The 22,836-nt window shown below is 36.6% G+C and overlaps 1 gene segment (V, D, J or C); it reads left to right on the forward strand.

Moving 5' to 3' along the window:
- Positions 1–12,762: 12,762 nt before the first annotated feature.
- LOC134728919 (T cell receptor alpha variable 22-like) lies at positions 12,763–15,895 on the forward strand. The segment is given in 3 exon segments: positions 12,763–12,841; positions 13,030–13,336; positions 15,823–15,895. Coding segments are annotated over 3 exon segments (432 nt in total).
- The last annotated feature ends 6,941 nt before the right edge of the window (positions 15,896–22,836 follow it).

Raw genomic sequence — 22,836 nt, forward strand, 5'->3', positions numbered from 1 at the left:
CATAAAACTTGGAACAATAGATACTGGGGTTTCCTGACAAGGGTAGGACTGAAAAACTACCTATTGGATACTATGCTCACTACCTGAGTGACAGGATCATTCATACCCCATACCTCAGTGTCACACAATATACCCATGTAACAGACCTGCACATATACCCTCAAACCTAAAATAAAAGTTGAAATTGTAAAAAAATTAAAAATAAAATTGGATATAGTTATGAAAAAGGGGGCTTGATTAGTGCTACTTTAATAGCTATTATATTCCATAATATAAATGAACTTCTATTGTTAATGAAAATTAATGAACTACATTGCAAGAATAAATGTGAGAGTTCACATTTGAAAGAAGTTGAAAGAAGTTACTTTCTCCTGCACATGGGGTAACAGCATCTTAGGTAGGCAAACACTTTGCTGTTGGCAATACGGCAGTGAACAGTTACAATTTAACAGGGAAGATGTATACACACAACAAAGCAATTCAAACAAATATATAATTTCAATGCATGATAAGGACAATAAATTTTAAAAATGGATATGAAAGATGATAAAATTGTGTTTACTTTGGCAGGGTGGGGATTATGCTGCTGGTGGTCAGACAAGGCCTCTCTGAGAAAATAGTTACATTGAGATATGTAGGAAAGATCGCAATAGCAAAGCTAAGGTTCCTGCTAAAAAGAGGTGCAGGCAGAGAGAACCACTTGTGTGATACAGTGAACTTAATCAATAAATCTTTTGTGTGTGTTCTGTCTTCTCCACCAAGTGACTGTTTGCCCCTCTCTTTCTCTCTCCGCAGGCCTTTCTATTCCCTAAGACATAACAATATTGAAAATTGGCTAACAGTGACTTCTAACTGTTCAAGGGAAAGGAAGAGTCGCATATCTCTCACATTATTTATTGTTCTTTTTGTGGAGATGGGGTCTCACTATGTTGCCCAGGCTGGTCTCAAACTCCTGGGCTCAAGCAATTCTCCTGCCTTTGCCTCCCAAACAGCTGGGATTATAGGCATGAACCACCATGATGGGACTCTCATTTTAAGTCAAAAGCTAGAAATGATTAAGCTTAGTGAGAAAAGCATGTCAAAAGCCCAATCAATAAGCTGACAGATAGACCTCTTGAACTAAACTGCCAAGTTGTGAATGCAAAGGAAAATGTATTGAAGAAAAGTAAAAGTGCTACTCCAGGTAAACACATAAATGATAAGAAAGTAAAACAGCCTTACTGCTGATATGGAGAAAGTTTTAGTGTTCTGGATAAAATATCAAACCAGTTACAATATTCCCTTAAGCCAAAGCCTAACGCACAGCAAGGCCCTAACTCTCTTCAATTCTGTGAAGCCTGATAGAGGTGAGGAAGCTGCCAAAGGAAAGTTTGAAGCTACGAGAGGTTGTTTCCTGAGGTTTAAGAAATGAAGTCATCATCATGACATAAAAGTGCAAGGCGAAGCAGGAAGTGCTGATGTAGAAGCTGCAGCGAGTTATCCAGAAGATCTAACTAAGACCATTGATGAAGGTGGCTACACTAAACAACAGATTTTCATTGTAGACAAAACAGCTTTCTATTGGAAGAAGATGCCACGTAGGACTTTCATAGCTAGAGAGAGGAAGTCAATGCCTGACTTCAAAACTTCAAAGGACAGGCTGATTCTCTTGTTAGGTGCTAATGCAGCTGATGACTTTAAGTTAAAGCCAATGCTCATTTACCATTCTGAAAATTCTAGGGCCCTTAAGAATTATGCTAAGTGTACTCTGCCTGTGCTCTATAAATGGAACAACAAAACCTGGATGACAGCACATCTGTTTATAGCATGTTTTACTGAATATTTTAAGCCCAATGTTGAGATCTACTGCTCAGGAAAAAAAAGGTTCCTTTCAAAATAGTACTGCTGATTAAAAATGCACTTGGTCACCCAAGAGTTCTGATGGAGATGCACAAGGAAATTAATGTTTTCTTGCCTGTGAATGTAACATCCATTCTGCAGCCCATGGATCAAGGAATAATTTTGGCTTTCAAGTCTTACTATTTAAGAAATACATTTTACGAGGCCATAACTGCCATAGATAGTAATTCCTCTGATGGTCTCAGCAAAGTAAATTGAAAATCTTCTACATGATACCATTAAGAACATTTGGAACTCATGGAAGAAGGTCAAAATATCAAGATTAACAAGAGTTTGGAAGAAAGTGATTCCAACACTCATAGATGACTTTGAAAGGTTCAAGACTTCAGTGGAGTAAGTAACTGCAGGAGTAAATACTTCAGTGGAATAAGTAACTGAGATAATTTTGAAATGATATTGATGGTTCTTGTTTATTTTAACAATCTAGGACACTGCTGTAGAAAGCTTTTAAGAATGGGAGGGAAATCATGGGTTTGGCATGGTTAAGTTGTTTTCTTTCCTGGAGGCAGTAAACGAGTTGAAAGGCTCTTGAGGTGCCCTCTGGAGCTCAGAATTTTTAAATGCCAGTTTTAAAAGATCCAAATGATAATCAAAATATAGTGGTAGATAGCAGGAGAACTAGAATTAGAAGTGGAACCTGAAGATGTGATTGAATTGCTTCAATCTCATGATAAAACTAACAAATAAGGAGTTTCTTTTTATGGGTGAGCAAACAAAGTAGTTTCTTGAGATGGAATCTATTCCTGGTGAGGATGCTGTGAACCTCGTCAAGATAACAACAAAGGATTTAGAATATTATATAAACTTAGTTGATAAACCCAGGGTTTTAGAGGCTTGACACAGATTTTGAAAGAAGTTCTACTATGGGTAAAATGCCAACAGTATTGCAGGTTACAGAGAAATCTTTCATGAAAGGAAGTATTAATTGATGCAGCAAACTTCATTGTTGTCTTATTTTAAGAAATTGCTATAGCCACCCCAACCTTCAGCAATCACATCCTGATCAGTCAGCATCCATCAACGTCAAGGCAAGACCCTCCACCAACAAAAAGATTATGACTTGCTGAAGAATCAGATGATCGTTAGCATTTTTTAGTAATAAAGTACATTTTAATTAATGTATGTACGTTGTCTTTCATAGTGCTATTGTCCACTTAATAGACTACAGTGTAGTGTAAACATAGTTTTTATAAGCACTGAGAAACCAAAAAGTTTGCATGACTCACCTTATTATGGTGGTCTATAATCAGCAATATTTCAGAGGTATGACTGTATTTGACTTTGCCATCAACTCAATGACTTACACTCCAGAAATTGTTATTAGCAGAAGCATACCAAAGGTCAGGCAATGGGAGTGGTTTGTCCCAGTTGCAGGTAATAACAGGGTGCTTTATAGGGAGCTTTTTAAAAACAATATAAAAATGATTAATAGCCAATCTGATTTTTATTACCATATGCCAGGAATTCTAAACAATGTCAATGATAAAAAATATTTTTTGGTCTAAGTTCTAAACAAATGCAGAGGTTACTATTTAGTTTTAATAATAAATGTATGCTTCAAATTATCACATTTTTATTTCTTATCATGTAATAAACAGTTTTCTACATGGAAGTTATTTTGGAGAATTCTCAGTTTTGCAGCTGTCTTCAACACACATGGATTGTAATATAGCGATTTTCCATGTACCTTTTATCCAGTTTCCTCTAATAATATATTATCTTTGATATGTTGTATATATATCAAAACAATGATATAATTACAGCCAGAATATGGATGTCGATATAGTCAAGATACAGAACATTTCCATCTCTACAAGCATCCTCATGTTTCCCTTTTATAGCAATAGCAACTTCCATTATGCCACCATCTACTGTTTGTGTAGATGGCAACCACTAATTTGTTCTCCATTTCCATAATTTTGTCATTTCAAGAATGCTATATAAATGGAATCATTCAGGATATTTATGAACATGAATATTTTTCACTCTGCATAATTATCTGGAGATTCATACAGGTCGTTGTATATATTACTGTTTCATTCCTTTTCATTGCTGAGTAGAGTTTCATGGTATGGATATGCCAGTTTGTTTAAACATTCACTTAATGAAGGACATTTGGGTTGTTTCCAGTTTTGAGCTATTATGATTAAAGCTTCTATAAGTGTTCATGTTCAGGTTTTTGTATGAAGGTGAATCTTCATACTCTGGAATATATACCAAGTAGTACAATTACTGAGACATGGAGTAAGTGTATGTTTACTTTTATAAGAAATCGCCAAAGTATTTTCTAGATTGCTGTACTGTCTTGCATTCCCACCAGCAATGTTTGAGTAATCTAATTTCTCCACATTTCTGCTAGCATTTTGTGTTGTCATTGGTTAATACTTCAGCAACTCTAAGAGGTATGGAGAAATCATTGTAGTTTTACTTTGCATATTTCTAATAGCCAGTGATGTTAAACATTTTCGGTTTTTCTTTCTTTTTTAAATTAACTAAAGCCCACACTTTATTCCTATTTCCTTTGTTTTTGCCAAATGTCCTTTTTATGTCTGCAGGGTCTGTAATAACACTCCCTGTTTCATTCCTAATATTAGTAATTTGCCTTATTTTTCTTTGTTTTACTACAAGTTTGTCAGTTTTACCCATCTTTTTAAAAACGGCTGTTTAATTTTTGTTTCTGTTTTCAGTTCTATTGATTTCTGCTTTTATCTTGATTAATTCCTTCTTTAAATTTGCTTTGGGTTAATTTTTTCCTTCTTTTTCTTGGTTCTTGAGGTGGGAACTTAGATTTTTGTTTGGATACTTTTTTTCATTTTTAATATTTGCATTTAGGGATATACATTTTCTCTCAATGCTGCTTTGACTATGTCCTACAAATTTTGGCATGTTGTATTTTCATTTCCACTCGGTTCAGTGTATGATTGATTTCCCTTGAGCTTCTTTGATCCTTGGATTATTAGGAAGTATGTTGTTTAATTTTCAAATATTTGGAGATTTTTCTGCTCTCTTTCTGATATTCACTTATAGTTGTATTCTATTGTGGTTATAAAACATAGTCTTTATTGTTTCAATTCTTTTACATTTAATTTTTTGAGGTTTGTCTTGTGGCCTAAGATATGGCATACTTGGTATACGTTCTACAGGCATTTGAAAAGACTGTTTATTCTGCCATTGGTAGGTGCCATGTTCTAGAAATGGCTATTAGATCCTGTTGGCTAGCAGAGTTGTTGAGTTCGTCTATGTCCTTGCTAATTTTCTGGCAAGCTGTTCTATTAGTTATTGAGAGTGGGGTGTTGAAGTTTCCAACTATAATTCTAGAATCATCGGTTTCTTCTTTCATTACTATGAGTTTTTCTTCCATGTATTTTTCAGCTCTTTTGGTTGGTGTATACACATTCAGCATTGCTATACCTTCTTGAAAGACTGACCCTTTCAACAATATATAATATTCCTTTCTGTCTCTTCTGTCTCTGGTACTTTGCTTTGCTCAGAAGTCTACTTTACCTGATATAGATATAATTATTTTGACTTTCCTTTGATTAATGTTTGCACGATATGTATTTTACTTTCTTTCTTTCTTTTCTTTTCTTTTTTTTTTTTTTTTTTTTTTTTTAGACGGAGTCTTGCTCAGTCGCCCAGGCTGGAGTGCAGGGCGCAATCTTGGCTCACTGCAGGCTCCGCCTCCTGGGTTCACGACGTTTTCCTGCCTCAGCCTCCCAAGTAGCTGGGACTACAGGCGCCCGCGACCACGCCCGGCTAATTTTTTGTATTTTTCGTAGAGACGGGGTTTCACCGTGTTAGCCAGGATGGTCTCAATCTCCTAACTTCATGATCCGCCGGCCTCGGCCTCCCAAAGTGATGGGATTACAGGCGTGAGCCACCGCACCCGGCCTATATTTTACTTTCAACATGCCTATGTCATTAAGTTAGAAATGAGGTCTTCGTAGACAGCTGTAGTTGGATCATATTTCCACTCTTTTCACTTTCTCTGTATTTTAACTCTCTTTTCATTGCTGTTTGTAGACCAATCTCTGTATCTTAATTGGTATATGTACATCATTTGCATTTAATGTAATGTATATTTTAGTGATTAATCTTCCATTTAATTTTGTTTGTTTGTTTGTTCTGTTTTTTGTTTCCCTGTGTTTTATCTCCTAACTTCTTGTGAATTATTTGACATTTTCTAAAATTCCATTCAATTTACCTATAATGCCTTGGATGTGTATTTTTGTGTAGCTTTCTTCAGTGTTTGCTCTAATGGCTATTATAAATAGGTAACACAGTTGTCTATTGGTGATGTCATTCCACCAATTTAAATGAAGTATAAAAACATTGTCTCCCTTTACATTCAGTTGTCCTCACCAATTCATAATACAGTTTTCTTTATGTTTTCCCCAATATATATTTAGAACCTCATCAGACAGTGTTATTATTTTTGCTTGATCCATCAACCATAACTGTGAATTAAAAAAATTGATCAAACATGTTTGGAGTAAAGACTTCATTATCTTATTTTTTCTATATAGGATATATTACAAATTTATTGTCATATGAAGTCAATTAAGAAGTATGGAACCAAAAAATATAAAAACAAAAAATATTAATTCTGGCAAGGACGTGGAGAAAAGGGAACTCTTGTACACTGTTAGTAGGAGTGTAAATTAGTATAACCACTATGGAGAACAGTATGGAGTTTCCTCAAAAAACTAAAACCTGAGCTACCATAAGATCCAGCAATTCCACTGCTAGGTATATATCCAGAAGAAAGGAAATCAGTATATTGAAGAGGTATCCGCACTCCTGTTTGTTGCAGCACTGTTTACAACAGCTAAGATTTGGAAGCAATCTAAGTGTCCATCAATACATGAATGAATAAATAAAATGTGGTACATATACACAATGGAGTATTATTCAGCCATAAAAAACAATGAGATCCTGTCATTTGCAAGAACATAGACAGAATTGGAGCTCATTATGTTAAGTGACATAAGCCAGGCACAGAAAGACAAACATTGCATGTTCTCATTTATTTGTGGGATCTGAAAATCAAAACAATTGAACTCATGGACATAGCGAGTAGAAGGATGGTTACCAGAGGCTGGGAAGAGTAGTGGGGGAATGAGGGGGGAGGTGGGGATGGTTAATGAGTACAAAAATATAGAAAGAATGAGTAAGACCTACTATTTGATAGCACAACAGGGTGACTATAGTCAAAAGTAATTTAATTGTGAATTTTGAAATAATGTACAGTTAAACTAAAAGTGTAATTGGATTGTTTGTAACACAAAGGACAAGTGCTTAAGGAGATGAATACCCCATTCTCCATGATGTGATTATTTCACATTGCATGCCTGTATCAAAACGACTCGTGTACCCCTAAAATATATACACCTACTATGTACCCACAAAAATTGAAAATTTTAAAATAAAGTATTATAGAAGTGTGTCAGATAAATAAGAAAATATGTAAATTTCTGAGTTCTGTATTTATGGTATTTGTGTTTTAAAATTTATAGTTTGTTGTGATTTTCTCACCTAAAATTATTTTTGTACCCAGTTTTATTCTTATTTTTATGTTATTCTTTTTAAAATCCTCCATCTTGTAAGTTTCAGGCTTACAAACGTAAATCCTCCTTTGTACATTATCATAAATCTTTGAAATTCAACACTAGAAGGGCAGGAAGGATGTGGAGGAAGTTCACAAAAATTGTGAATTTCTCCTTAGCCCTCTATTTGGCCCCTGGAGGGCGTTGTTGCCTAAATTGGAAATGGCTTTTCTTTAAAAGATTAGAATAAGCTTCTTCCTTCTCTACAGGTTAAAGAGGTGTCCTTTCTGACTGAGCATTCTTTTAGACAGCGATGTATAAAGAATCTCAGACACCAGAGGCAGGCAAGTTTGTCAAGAGAGCATCTCTTACTAGCAGTTTCTACAAGAACCCTAAGAAGAAGAAATCTAAATCCCTGCCATTTCTCCTTAGTTTCAGCCTGGATTCAAGTTACCCCGTGGTCAGATTGTGTCTGTGGGGAATCTCCTGGAAAGGTGCATGCTGCTCCCTCAGTGCTTGGCTAGATCTCATTGTGTGTCTTGACGTTTGGGGTACTCCTGTTCCCGAGTGGGTATCATTCCATTTTACTCTCTTGTCCACAAGTGGAGCATTGTCTATTTGACTCTGAATACGGACTTTTTGTGTTAGCTGAGTTCACTGACATAGCATTGGCATTGTAGGAAAAACCACTGCCCATTCTGTGACTCAGCCTGACGTTCATGTCGCTGTCTCTGAAGGAGCCCCTCTGGAGCTGAGGTGTAACTATTATTGATCTTCTGTTCCAACATATATTTTCTGATATGTGCAATACCTCAGCCAAGGACTCCAGCTTCTCCTGAAGTACCTATCAGGATATAGGGTTGTTTCAGGAATTAACGGTTTTGAGGCTGAATTTAAGAAGAATGAAAACTGCTTCCTCCTGAGGAAACCCTCAGCCTATTGGAACGACACGCTGAGTACTTCTGTGCTGAGTCCCGCATTGCCCAGGACTGTAGTGGGGGCTACATAAAAACTACCTGAGACACATAGCTTAAACAACTAAGGATCTCAGCCTCAGTTATTTTCAGGAAGTTGACGTGTTCTGTGAAAGCAAACAGTACAAAGAAAGTAGAATCCTGTCTAGCATTTAGTTCCTATGGACATCTTAGATTTCTTTAATTTATTTTCTTATTTGCCATTTTGCAAAGGAAAGAGCTTGTACCTGATTCTAGAAGAAATTAGACTATAGGATTTGTAACAAGCAGGAGGAGGTGATTTGCACCATGGTATTTCAGATAGTGATGGACTGGGATGACTTAAGGTTGGCCATGTGGATTGGTATAAGGCAAATCAATTTGCTTTTAGTTATTAATCTCATCTCTCAAACAATCAGAAACCCAGAATGAGTGTTTATTTCAAGCTGCATTATCTACAGATTATTTTACCCAGTATCCTGACTTCAGTGAGCTACAGTCCTTTGAGGAAAGAAGCCTCTTCAGAGGACTTCAGCTCACTGATGAAAGTATTTGAGACTGGGAGACTTAATTAAAGCTGACATTTAAGGATGTGTGCAAGGCAATCTTTCCAAAGACAATATAAAAGGGAAAAAAAATACTTTATTTTTTTAATCTGGTGGTCCCCAGCGAAAGGCAGTCTAAATTAAACACAACATCATGGCAAAGTTCCATGTGGAATCTTGGGGTTGGTTGTTCTAGGGATGACCTACCCTTTATCAGTTCTACCCAGATTACCTCTCTCCTGTTTTTCTCCCTTTCAATTCAATTTCCCTAATACTTGCTGAGTGTCCAATAACTATTATTGATTCCTTAACCATATTTAATTATTTCTCTACACCATTCCTCATAGTGCCAAGAGTAACTATTTGCAACGTTCTTGAGCAGTTAATCCAATGTTGTGCCTGCAGAACTTTTATTTCTACTTCAGTAAAAATATAGGTGTTCTTATTTTTCACCCCCTTTGCCTCCAAATCCATTTCCAGATAATTATTATTATTTATGGAGTCTGGGGCAAAAGCAAAAACAAATTACATAACTTGTAAAAACAGCTAATTTTCTTTTAAACCATTAGAATAATCTAGTAAACCTAAAAAGCAAAATATAAATAATAATTAACAATGAATAGTTTTAATAAAATGTATTTAAATAAAATTAGAATTTATTTGTTTTTAAGTTTAATTCGACTACAGTATTTAAAATAAACGCTAGTTTCAACATTCATCTAGTATATAAAGAAGCTAATCAGTGTCACTCTTTATGCAGATTCAATCTAGGATAAAATATATGCAATTTAAAACTAATGTTGTTGAATACCACAAAGTGTTCCAGCCATCATGAGCAACTATAGTGAATACTATGCTGATTCATGAGTACCCTGAAGAACCACAAATGAGTACATAAGAGATGCAAGAAAATAGATCCTCAGCACCCTCAGGAAACAGTATTTCTTTTTGTAAGACTCTATTGCCTCCATGCTGAGAGGAAAGATGGGGCTAGCTAATTAATTTTTTCCTTCTCTTCCTTGAAACCCCTCCACCCTCGGCCCCAGTTCCAAATCAGAGTCATATGAAGTCAATTAAGAAGTATGGAACCAAAAAATATAAAAACAAAAAGTGTTAATGCTGGCAAGGACATGGACAAAAGGGAACCCTTATACACTGTTGGTAGGAGTGTAAATTAGTATAGCCACTATGAAGAACAGTATGGACGTTCTTCCAAAACCTAAACCTGAGCTACTATAAGATCATATTTACTTATTTTTCTACACCATTCCTCACAGTGCCAATAGTAACTATTTGGAACGTTCTTGAGCAGTTAATCCAATGTTGTGCCTGCAGAACTTTAATTTCTACTTCAGTGAAAATATAGGTGTTCTCATTTTTCATCCCCTTTACCTCCAAATCCATCTACAGATAATTATTATTATTTATGGAGTCTGGGGGAAAAGCACAAACAAATTATTTTCGTATAAACAGAGTCTGCCTCCTATGGCAGCAGCGGCACAACCCACAAATATTTCTAATATTCGAAAAGGACAAAGGTCAAGGTATGTGAAGAAGTATTTTTCTCAAATCTGAAAAATTGTGTTAGTGGTTTTTTAGGTTACAGATTGTGCCCGGTCCTGAGTGACAGAGACAGTCCGTGTTCTTCAGTACATTTGTGTGTGTGTGTGTGTCTGTGTGATTGAGTGGCCCTGTAAAATATGAGGCTCTGGGCAGGGCTCTTGCCTGAGTCTAAGGGTCATACGGTCCACAACCTTGCTCATCTTCTGTCCTTCTTGTATTTAAAAGAAAGGGTCACTTTTCAAAGTTTGCCATCTTTGCTTTTGTTACTCTCCAGTCTTGTCACCTCCACAGAAGGCATGTAGCATCACATCCCCCAACAAGTCACATCCTGTAATAGAAGTTTGACATAATTATTACTGTCTTGGTGCTCATGTGGTGTTTAAGGATGCTTTTTAAAAATGATATCCTGTAAACCTTTATTACATTCAGAGAGATGTTTGTCTCCTCACTATATCACAAGCTCTCTGAAGGAAAAACCGTATCCATTTCATTTTTTTTTAATTTCCAAGGTCTCAAACACTCTTAAATATATTGGCTTAACTATAACTGAATCAAATTGGTGAGCTCATATTTTTTCAGTTCATAGGTATGAATTAAATGGATGTGCTAATTACATAAAATTACATTTAAAGTATTTATCTTCATAAAAGCCACCGTGGGGTCTCATGGTCCTATTTATGGTACTCTCCATTCTGTGGACACTTCTGTTGGTTCATGTCAACCCACAGGTACAGCCCTAGGAAAAGACAGCTGGGCTGAGCTGTCCACATATGCTGAGGAAGATGTGGTCTTTCTCAAGGTTTAGCACGTCAGGAGGCACTATAGGCTTCTCTTAAATTGAGGGACGGCTCTGAAGGATCTAGTAGTGAATAGTTGTTGAAAGATTTGAGAAATATATTGAGTATAAGGATGAGGGCCAGTAAGAGTAAAGAGGGAAGAATAATTATGTGTAAGGACAAACTAAATCATTATCAGCACATAAGAAACATATTTTTGCTGAGTATTCTTTTCAATTGTAGCTCTGTCCTCTAAAACAAGACAAATGACATATGAATATTCAAGTTCTAGGTTATATTTGAAATGCATATATATATATGCTTATATTTAAATTTTTGTCTTTATCTATATTATTATCTTTATCTGTATCTATCAGAAAATCCTGGATCAAACAGAATCATATACAGCAAAAGGGAAAGTGGAGAATTCCAAAGAAGGGAATTCGGATTTTAAAAAATTTTTATTTCCTAAGATTTCCTAAGAAAAAAATATGAACTTTTATTTCACAGGTCCAAAATTATTTCTAAACTGTTGAAAGCCATCTTTTCTTTAGTATTCTTCTGTCCCTTTCATGTAACTAGAACCCCCTACCCTCAACCAAAAATAAATAAATAAATAGATAAATAAATAAGTAAATAAATAAAGGAGAGAGAGAGAAAAGGAAGAACATGGAAACAGAAGGTAATGATAGGAGAAAGTGGAAGGAAAAAAGGAAGACAGAAAAAAAGATTTACTGGACTGTAAGATGAGCTATAAAGGAAGTTTGTATAAAATAAGAATTAGAAAAATAAAACATATTGCCCATCCAGGGTAATACATAGAAAAAAATTTGAATTGATCTTATTTTTTCTCTCACAATTTACAGTCTTACTAGGGTCATTTCTTATAACAATATTTACCACAATTCTTGATTATTTCAGAAGAGTCCTAATCCACACTTTTCATATATTCTAATAATAAAAATTATTACGTATATAATAAGAACATGTATGTTCTTATTACTTTACATGACTGGAATGACTTTCACCTAAATTGGCTAATAAAGACCCTCTTGTCAGAACACATTCTTGTTTTGGGGGTTTAAAATGTGGACACTCATTCTGTGATCCTCTCCAGGCTCGAATTAGTATTACAGTTGAGGCACGTTGTCCTCCCGAGGAGGCCCCTCCCTTTCCTTCTCACAGGATCTTTCACATTCTTTGCTATATCCAGAATTATTAGAAAACATCCCTCAGGTTATGGAATAATGACCTTTCTTTTTCCCTTCCACTCCACCCCTTTCCACCCCGGCTCTCAGCCAGGTTTAAGTCGGCGGGTGGGGCTTCCTGTCACAGAACGCGGTTTAAAAACTCAGTAGCATCTGGGCGTGAGCAGGCTTTGTCGGGTGGAGCTGATTGGTTGCAGGAGCAGCAACAGTTCCAGAGCCAAGTCATGACACCGACCTCCCCAAGGTTTAGTTAAATATATCTTATGGTGAAAATGCCCTGAGCAAGAAGGCAAAGCATCATGAAGAGGATATTGGGAGCTCTGCTGGGGCTCTTGAGTGCCCAGGTTTGCTGTGAGTTGGGGCTGTCCAAGGTGGGAATCTGAAAGGATTTAGCAGCTGCAGCCTTGTTGAGGGGAGGAAGGGCAAGGAGTTAAAAAGTCATGCAGTCTTTCTATTCACACAACCTGTGGGGGCATTTTCAGGATTCTTCAGATGTTAAACTGCCCATCACCTATGACTTTTTCTCCATTTCTGACCAGGTGTGAGAGGAATACAAGTGGAGCAGAGTCCTCCAGACCTGATTCTCCAGGAGGGAGCCAATTCCACGCTGCGGTGCAATTTTTCTGCCTCTGTGAACAATTTGCAGTGGTTTCATCAAAACCCTTGGGGACAGCTCATCAACCTGTTTTACATTCCCTCAGGGACAAAACAGAATGGAAGATTAAGCGCCACGACTGTCGCTACGGAACGCTACAGCTTATTGTACATTTCCTCTTCCCAGACCACAGACTCAGGCGTTTATTTCTGTGCTGTGGAGCCACAGTGCTCCCCAGGCACCTGCGGCCTGTACACAAACCCTCATCTGGGCTCAGTTCCTCTACCAGTAACAACCACATCACGAGGCCACCGCAGCAGCATTTTGCACAGCTTAATATTCCTTTTGTACATAGGTAGAGTTTTAACCGCAGATTCTTTTTGGCTCTACAGGTTTGAGACTTTGGTCTTTATTTTCCCTTTTCAATACACACCTCCTCCTACCCTATAAATATGTAACTTGGAAGGAGTACAGTAGCTGATAAGAGGACAGAATCAAAATAAATATTTAAGTGACAGTATGCAGGACTCCAAAAGGGTAAAAAGTAAAAAGAATAAAAAGAAAAGAAACACCATTCCAATAAGCATGTTGTTAGACATTAATTAGACCGTGATCCAGCTTAGTTGTGTGTCTCAAGCACATTCAGGTCTACCTCACCACATTATGTACCAACAGACAAGGGCAAATATTTGCATACTATCCCACTAGTGCAGCAAAGTAAAATTTCTTTTAATATTAACATATTGATAAATAGCTGTGGAGAAAAAACTTTAAAATGTTATGTTCCACTCAACTGTGTCCCATATGTGTTTTTCAGGCTTGTTGTAGAACCTAGAATATGATCTATCCTGGAAAATATAACTATGCATGATTGAGAAGAATGTGTAATCTGATCTTGGGTAGATAGATGTCTGTTAGGTCTACCTGGCTTTTGTGTTGTTCAAGTCTTCTATTTCCTTGTTGGTATTCTATTTGTCCTATCTATTATTGAAAGTGAGGTATTGAGTCTTCACCTGTTATTCTTGAATTTTCTGCTTTTCCCTTCAATTCTGTCAGTTTTTGTGCATCATGTATTTTGGGATATGTCATTAGGTGCATATATGTTTATAACCGATATATTCTTAATGCATGCCCTTTTATCATTATAAAATTTCCCTTTTTATCTCTAGTAACATTTTTTGGTTTAAAGTATACTTTGTCTAATAATAACGTAGTGACTCCAGTTATATCTTTTCCTATCCTTTTACTTTCAACTTATTTGTATCTTTGTATCTAAAGTGTGTCTCTGACAGTGTATATTGTGTGTGTGTGTGTGTGTGTGTGTGTGTAGCCATTCTGATAATCTCTGCTTTTTGATTGGATTGTTTAATCCATTAACATTTAATGTTATCATTGATATAGATTATATCTGGCATTTTAATTTTATTTTCTTCCTGTCTTATGTCTTTTTTGTTCTTCTGTACCTCCTTAACTGCTTTCCTTTGCATTAGGTGAATATTTTATAGTATAATATTTTCATTCCTTAATTTTTTTCACTATGCTTTTTCAATTATTTTCTCGGCGGATGTTTTAGTACTTACAATATATATACATCTAAACTTGTCAGAATTCACTTCAGATTTTATGCTAACTTAATTCCAATGGGATTTTCAGATGTCACTTCTATATAGGTATATTTCTTATTCCCTTTATTATTGTTATTCACATTATATGTATATATGTTACAAACAATAGGTTATTATAATTATTTTTATATAATTTTATAATTATTTCTTTATATAATCTTATGTTTTATAAGCTGAGAAGGAAAAAAGGAAAGCAAATATATATTGAAGTGTTTGTTGTTAACCTTCTTACTTATCATTTCTGGTTCTCTTCATTTGTTCCTGTGCACTTAATCATAGCCAAAAGGTCGAGAAGTGATCATTTGTTCCTGTGGATTCAAGTTGCCATCTGGTGTCACTGTCTTACTCCAATATAGTTTTGCAATCTGCCTTCCTCCTTTTTTCTTTTATTGTCAAATATGTTACATTCCTGTAAGTCCAATAATATAATTATATATGTATTGTTTTATACAGTAGTTATTTAAATCAGTTAATAGTAGAAAGGGGATAAATATGCAGTCACACTATCTTTTTAGTAAGTGTGTGGATGCAAATTACTGTTTGAAGTCCCTTGCTCCCAGCCTGAAGATCTTCCTTTATTATTGCTTGAAGGTGAGTCAGCTTGCAATAAATTCTCTCAGTTTGTATTTATCTAGGAATGTCTTTATTTTACCTTCATGTCTGAAAGATACTTTTGCTGAATATAGGATCTTCATTGATGGTATATTTCTTTCAGCACTTTGAATATATCTTCCCACTGCCTTCTAGCTCTGTTGTTTTTGTTGAGAAGTCAGCTGTTAATTTTACTGAGTTTCTCTCATAAATATTTGATTTTCTCTTTCTACTTTGAAGATTCTATTTGTCTTTCAACATTTTTGCTATGATGTGTCTGAGTGTGGATCTCTTTGCATTCATTTTACTTAGAGTTCACTGAGCTTCTTAGATGAGTAGATTAATGCTTTTATGAATCTGGGAATTCTCAGCCATTGTTTCTTCAAATTTTTTTGTTCCTTTTTCTTCCTTTCCTTTTTCTGGTACTCTCACTATGCGTATATTGGTGTGCTTAATGATGTACCACGTTTCTCTGAGTCCCTGTTTATTTTTCTTTATTCTTTTTTCTGTCTGTTTTTCAGATTGCATAATCTCTATAGATGTATCTTTAAGTTCACTGATTCCTTGTTCAGGGAGCCCAAACCTACTGTTTGACCCTCCAGTCAATTTTTTTATTTGGTTATTGCACTTTCCCAACTCTAGAATTTCTATTTTGTTCCTTTCATTAAAAAATAATTTTTACCACTTTATAGATATTCTCTGGCTGATAAGAAGTCATCATCATATCTTTTTTACTTCCCTAAGCATGGTTTTATTTCTTTGAGCATACTTAAAACAGCTATTTTGAAATTTCTGTCTGTGAAATCCAACATCTAAGTCATAGAAAAGGAAGTTGCCATTACCCAATTTATTTCTCTTGTGTAAGAATCACACTTTCCTGTTTGGGGTATATCTTATAATTTTTTGTTTTACACTAGACATTTTAGATAACATATTATATTAGTTTTCTATGGCTGCTCTTATGGGTTGAATTGTGTTTCTCAAAATTCAAGATGAAATCCTAACTCCCAGTACCTCAGAATGTGACCTTATTTGAAAATAGGGTCATTGCAGATGTAATTAGTTAAGATAAAGTCATAAGAATGGACTCTAATTGTGATGGTTAATGTTAGGTGTTATGTTGATTGGACTGAAGGATGCCTAGATAACTGGTAGAGCATTGTTTCTGGGTGTGTCTGTGAGGGTGTTGCCAGAGGAGATTGACATTTCAGTCAGTGAACTGGGAGAGGAAGACCCACACTCTCTGTGGGTGGGCACCATCCAATAGGCTGCGCAGCTAGAACAAAGCAGGTGAAAGAAGGTGGGAGGCTTCTGGCTGCCTACTTTCTCCCATACTGGAGGCTTCCTTCTGCTTCTCTTGTCCTTGCGTTCCTGGACCAAACTGAGGTTTGGGCTGCTATTTTTTTACAGACAAATAACGAGATGCAGATGAACTGGGGAGGAAGAGAGTTTTTATTTCTGTAGTCAGTTACAGGGACACGGCCCGGAAATTATTGCCAGACTAACTCAAAATTACAAAGTTTTTTCAGAGTTTTATATACCTTCTAAGTTATATGTCTACGTGTAAGTGTGCATTCATTTAAAGACATAAATGATTAACTTCTTTTAATTTATGACTAAGGTCTGAGTCCTGAAGACCTTCTTCTAGAGTCTCAGTAAGTTTACTTAACCTAAATGGGTTTAGGTGCTGGGGTGATTAGCCTTATCTGGTCTTCTGCCAAATCACAGAGGTTTGGGGAGTTCCTTCAGACCTCCAATAAATGTGTTTGTGGAGGCCTGGAGAGTTTCTTCAGACCCCCAATAAAACTTGTTTAATCCTAAAGAGGCCCTGTTAAGAATTACTCCGTTATTTTGTCATGCTTAAAAGCCCAGGAAAGTCCTAGGCAAAACTCTTGGTGGGCTTTTGCTACATTCCAGCCTTTGTATAAGGGCACTGGCTTTTAATATTTATCTTAACCACTCAGTCAGTACCAAAACAGTTGTTATGGAGAGACCTGCCACACTTGGACATCAGACTCCAGGTTCTTTGGCCTGTGGACTCTGGGACTTGCACCAGTGGCTTGCAGGTGGCTCTCATGCCTTTGGCCGTAGACAGAATGCTTCACTGCTGGCTTCTTTGGTTTGAGGCTTTCGAGCTTGGACTGAACCACTACCAGCTTCTCTTTTCCCCAGCTTGCAGACGGCCTATCATGGGACTTGGCCTTGTAACTGTGTGAGCCAATTCTCCATAATAAATAAATAAATAAATAAAGTTTATTAGGGAGAATTGGCACACACAATTACAAGGCCAAGTTTTATATATATATGTGTGTGTGTGTGTATGTACGTACATGTATACACACACATACACGCACACACACATACACATATATCCTATTAGTTCTGGAGAACCCTGACCAATACACTAATCTAATATGACTGGTGTCCTCATAAACAGTGAAAATTTGGAAACACACACACACAGAGGGAGAATACCATTTAAAGATGAAGGCAGAGATCAGGGTGGTACTCCAACAAGCCAAAGAATGCTAAACATTGCCAGAAAACCATGAGAAGCTGGGCAAGAGGAATGGAGTAGATTCTCGTAGCCCTCACAGGGAGTCTCTCAGACTTCCATTCTCCAGAAATGTGAAACAGTAAGTTCCTATTGTTTAAGTCACCTAACTTGTGGTACTTTGTTATAGCTCTAGCAAACTAATAAAGCTGCTATAACAAGTTACTCCAAATTTGGTAGCTTAAAACCAAACAAATTTATTCTGTTACAGTTCTGGAAGCAAGAATCTGAAACCAGTTTTACAGGGCTACAGTCAAAGTGTTGGCAGGGCTGATTTCTTCTGGAGGCTCTCAGGGAGAATCTGCTTCCTGGCCTTTTCCAGCTTCTGCTGTCCACCTGAATTCATGGCTCATGCTCTTTTTCGAATCACTCCAAACTTTTGCTTCCATCATCACATCTCCTTTCTCTTCTGGAGCCACATCTTCCCCTGTTTCCCTCTTATAAGAGCACTTGTGATTATATTTAGGGCCCACTCAAATAATCCAAAATATTTTTCCCATCTCAAGATCCTTAATAATGTATTCAAAGACATTTTTGCCATATAAGGTACCATTTGCAGGTACCAGGCATTAGGGCTTGGTTATCTTTGGGGATGATAATCCAGGCTATCACATATAGTGACTCTGGATATTGTATCTCTACCCCATCCAGGGCTTGTTGTTATTTGCTTGCTTATTTATTGTAACAACTTTACTTGACTATTTCAGTTAAGTCCATTTTCCTGCGGGGTGCAGCCTATGATGTTATTCCTCAGAGGACAGTCTTTGGTATGTGCACAGACATCTTGATATGACAGTGGTTTCAGCAGTGTTTTCTTTAACTGTCTTTCTTCCTGATTTTTCTGTTAAACTATCTGCACCTGTTTGTATCACACTTAGCCATGAGCCTCCACACTTATCCACAGTCTGGTTCCATTAAATTCAGGCCCCTTTGCAGAGGTAATCTTTGAGGTCAATCTTTGAAGCTTCTTATAACCTCAGGAGGACTCTTCCCAGCTGTCTTTATTCCCGGTTCTCTCTATTAGATTTTTAGCTAGTCATCTGTGGTTTCGCTTGTTGCTTTCGTGGAGCTACCAGTCTCCTCTTAATTGCTTACCACAAAAATCTTCATTCATTTCAACAGTACCCTTAAGGCTTGGACTTCCTGAAGCTCTGTTCCAAATAGAGTCTTCCTAGTGGAGAGCTCTCTGTTCTTATAACTCCTCCTCTCCCTGGGCACAACTTCTGTGCCCCTGCTCTAGAGCAATGTGAGAAGAGACAGTGCTTTTCTTTCCTCAGAGTGATAACCCTACTTTAGGAGCAAGGTGCTTGATGGGGGCAGTATCCCATGGTCTTCTTGCTTGCCTCCCCCCGTATGAAACCTCCACCTTATGAGCAAGCTGGGGTGAGGGAAATAAGGACCCAGTATTCTTGGTCTGCCATGCCTGGGTAGAGCTTCTGCCCTAACAGTAGGTGCTAGGAAGTGAAAAGGAGCCCTAGGCCTTTCAGCTTCCCTGGCCCAGAATAGGACTTCTGCAATACAAAATTGAGGAAGATGAGAATTGTTGGCAGACTGTCCCTCCCAGGCAGATATCGTAGCTCAACACTGGAATCTGAGGGAAGAAGGAGCCCTGTATTCTTGGTTGCTCCCACTTGAAGTAGAGTTTCTATTATGCTGAGCTCTGTGTGGTGGGGGAAGTAGCAGTCATGGCTCATATTCCAAGGATTTTGTTCTTATGGTGATTTAGTAAATTTTCCTGAATAGATAATTCTCCATTTGCTATATACTCAGGACAATTTCCAGAGACTTAAGTTTTTAAAATAATTTTTACCAATTAATAGTGTTTTGTTACTAATTAGGGAGAGTAACCATGAACCTCCTCATATTGCAATTGTGAAAGTCACAGCCTCCCATTCATGATGTTATCACATAGAACAGGCCTAAACAGAAGATAATCAGAAGTTCAACTTTTCGTTGACTTTCTCCATTGAGAAATAAAGGTGAAGCTGCCATCTTGTTTTGATCCTAAACCTGCCACAGATATAATTATTCAAACACGTCATGTATCACGTGTATTCTGAGAGTATTAAAGATGAAAAACAGGAACACTATATTTTCTTAAATCATAGTTTTGTAGGAAGGATGGAGTGAGGTAGAATAAAGAAGTCTAGGATTGCCTAGTTTGAATAATTTCGGTGGGCTCTGAGGCCAGGACTATCCCTAGTTGCCTGGTGCCTGGCCATGGGATGCTTAGGGCAGGGGGAATAGTGGATGGAGTGTAGGAGCCTAGTGACAGCCTGATAAAGGAGGTGCTTGGAGTATGTGCTCTATATTGGTTGGTTTGCATTTCAAAGATGTGCTCCCAAGTGAGTCTTTACTATCTCTAGGAATTAGCCAGAGATGGTTAAGGCCCTTAGATGTCAACACATTTGGGTAAAAAGACGTGGTTGATACACCAACACTGTTGGAATATGAGACTTCTCTATGCCTCACTTTCCTTTGGATACTCTTGTTCATTCATATTTTTTCTTTACTTAAAGTTAGGTACTCTGACTTTGCCTATTATGTTCCTTTTACGATTAATAATAACTTGCCTAAGTCTAGTCTTTACTAGAGACAACAATCATCAATTTAATTCACTCAATTCTCCAAAGCTAATGTTATTACAGCCAATTTGAAAAGTGATAAAAGGGTATGGTACACTAACACTACCAATAGTGATACTCTTTGTAGGCAATCCATAGGTGAAAAAAGTCCTTACATTACAAAAAGTATAACATATGATGGTCATTATTTGTCAAGAATGAATTCCATTTGAGTTCCATTCAAAATGGAATTTTCATTTCATACCTACAGCTACTGGGAACTGTTTTCTGTTTGGGAGTCAGTCTCTTCATGGCCAAAACAGAGCCAAGGCCAATCCTTCTGTAAGTCTATTCGTTAGGCTATTTTAAGGGCATGACCCCCAACAATCCTCAGTGGAGCACATTATTTTACAAAAATCATAAAGCAATGAAAATCTTTCTGAAGAAAAACTCCTGAGTGTAGTGACACCATCCATAACATTAAACAATTTGCAGTGGTTATCAAAAAGTTTTTTCTCACATTAGCTAACATAATAAATATAGTAGTATATCCAAAATCTTGGAATCACAGCAAGCCAGTTAAAATTTCTTTATCCAAAGGCCTATGTGTAGTAGAATAGTCACATATTTTTGTGGGGTCAATCAGGGAGCGATCTTTGTCATTGCTAATACTTCATGTTGACTCTACATTAATACTGAAGATGAGTAAGAATACTTTTAGCATAGATAGATAGATAGATAGATAGACAGGTAGATAGGTAGATAGATACATAGATGAGACATAGATAAAAAAGCAACCTAGTTGTGTAAGATAGACTCAGAAAATCATTTGGACTTTTTTTAAATCAAGTCTGGGAAATCTTGGATCATGGTTGCAAAGTATCTTACCTTTTTTATAATATTTAATACTTCAGATTTATTCATTTGTTGCATGGCTCTGTTGGGGTTCTAAATATCACTGTCCCCACAAATGGTTGAACAAGTAATCCAAAGACAAAAATTCAATAAAAGTCATGCTTATAAATATACAAACTAAAAATCAAATCTCTACAGGCCAAAATTCTTTGTCAAGAAAATCGACAATAGTGGAGAAGACCTGGACAGTTCTTGAACATCTTTTCTGCAGCTTTGGCTGCATAAGGACCAAAAGGGGATGGGGGGTGGGGAGAGGGGAGGAAAATAAATTATTCCCATGGATTTAGGAAAAGATAGATTGTTACACAGCCATAATAAGTAGCCACCAGAACCAGTTTTATACCTGTTCAACTGATTAACAACTCGTCTCAATGAACATGCTTTTGCAAGCCAGCTAATTGATGTCAGCTCCTGGCTTCTGAAAGTCAGCCAGTCAGTGCCCCTGAGTGCCAAGCAATCAGCAATAGCCTCACCCTAGTGACTCTGTTTCTGCAGATAATGTTAACTCATTTACACCTCTGAAGTTTGCCAATCCCTGAATTTCATGCTCCCCCAAAACCCAGTATAAATCAGCTATCTGTTGTGCTCAGCAAGATTGTGTCTGATTTTCATAGGTCTCCTTTGCTATTATTTCCAATAAATGCACATGGTCTTTGTATTTCACACACTGAGTAGTGTCAAATCCTTCGACAGCTGCCAAAGTATATTTTCTTGTGGGACATTTGGACTTGGACAACTTTTCTTACTATTTTTCTTCAATGCTCAAAACAAACCTAACATAAAGGATATTTATTCTTGTTTGAAATGATATTCAGCATCAGCAGAAATAGTTGACATGCTATCAGAACTTATAAAATCAACATTTAGTATTATAAGAAAATGAATCTCTCTGCAGATCATTCCAGCCAGAATAGTGATGTTTATTGCTTTGTACATCATTGAAGTCACTGATTCCAAAATCAGCTATTTCAAAGCAGTTGTGGATTACATTTAGGGTGATTGTGTCCCACATAGCATAGCAACAAGATTCTTCACTGCTATCAAAATATTCCATTAAAAAATCTATACTAGAAATATTTCTTCTTATTTTACATAATATACTAAGTGCTTCCAGCATAAAACTTTTAGGTAATTAATTATGCCTTCATCTAAAAACCGCATATATATTATGGTACTAGAGGACAAAAAAAGATATTGCAAATACTGAAATAAGTCTCCAGTTACTTTGGGCAGCACGTTTATCAAAACAGATTTTATCTACTTTGGCAAGCTATTCTCCTCTCTAATTGTAGGAACCATCTCCCAAACAATCTTCCAACATCAGTGGATTTAACTTTAAATATACATATAGGAGATATGTGTATATATAGGGGATTTTCAAATTTTTCTACAAATGGTTTTACTTTCTTATTAGTCTCAGCATTATAGCACAGTCAGACTTCCTCTTAATGAATGTATATATGTACATATGTATGCATAATATATGTCTGTGTATATATTTT

The sequence above is a fragment of the Pan paniscus genome, chromosome 15, assembly GCF_029289425.2.
Source record: "Pan paniscus chromosome 15, NHGRI_mPanPan1-v2.0_pri, whole genome shotgun sequence".
In the NCBI taxonomy this organism is placed as follows: Eukaryota; Metazoa; Chordata; class Mammalia; order Primates; family Hominidae; genus Pan; species Pan paniscus.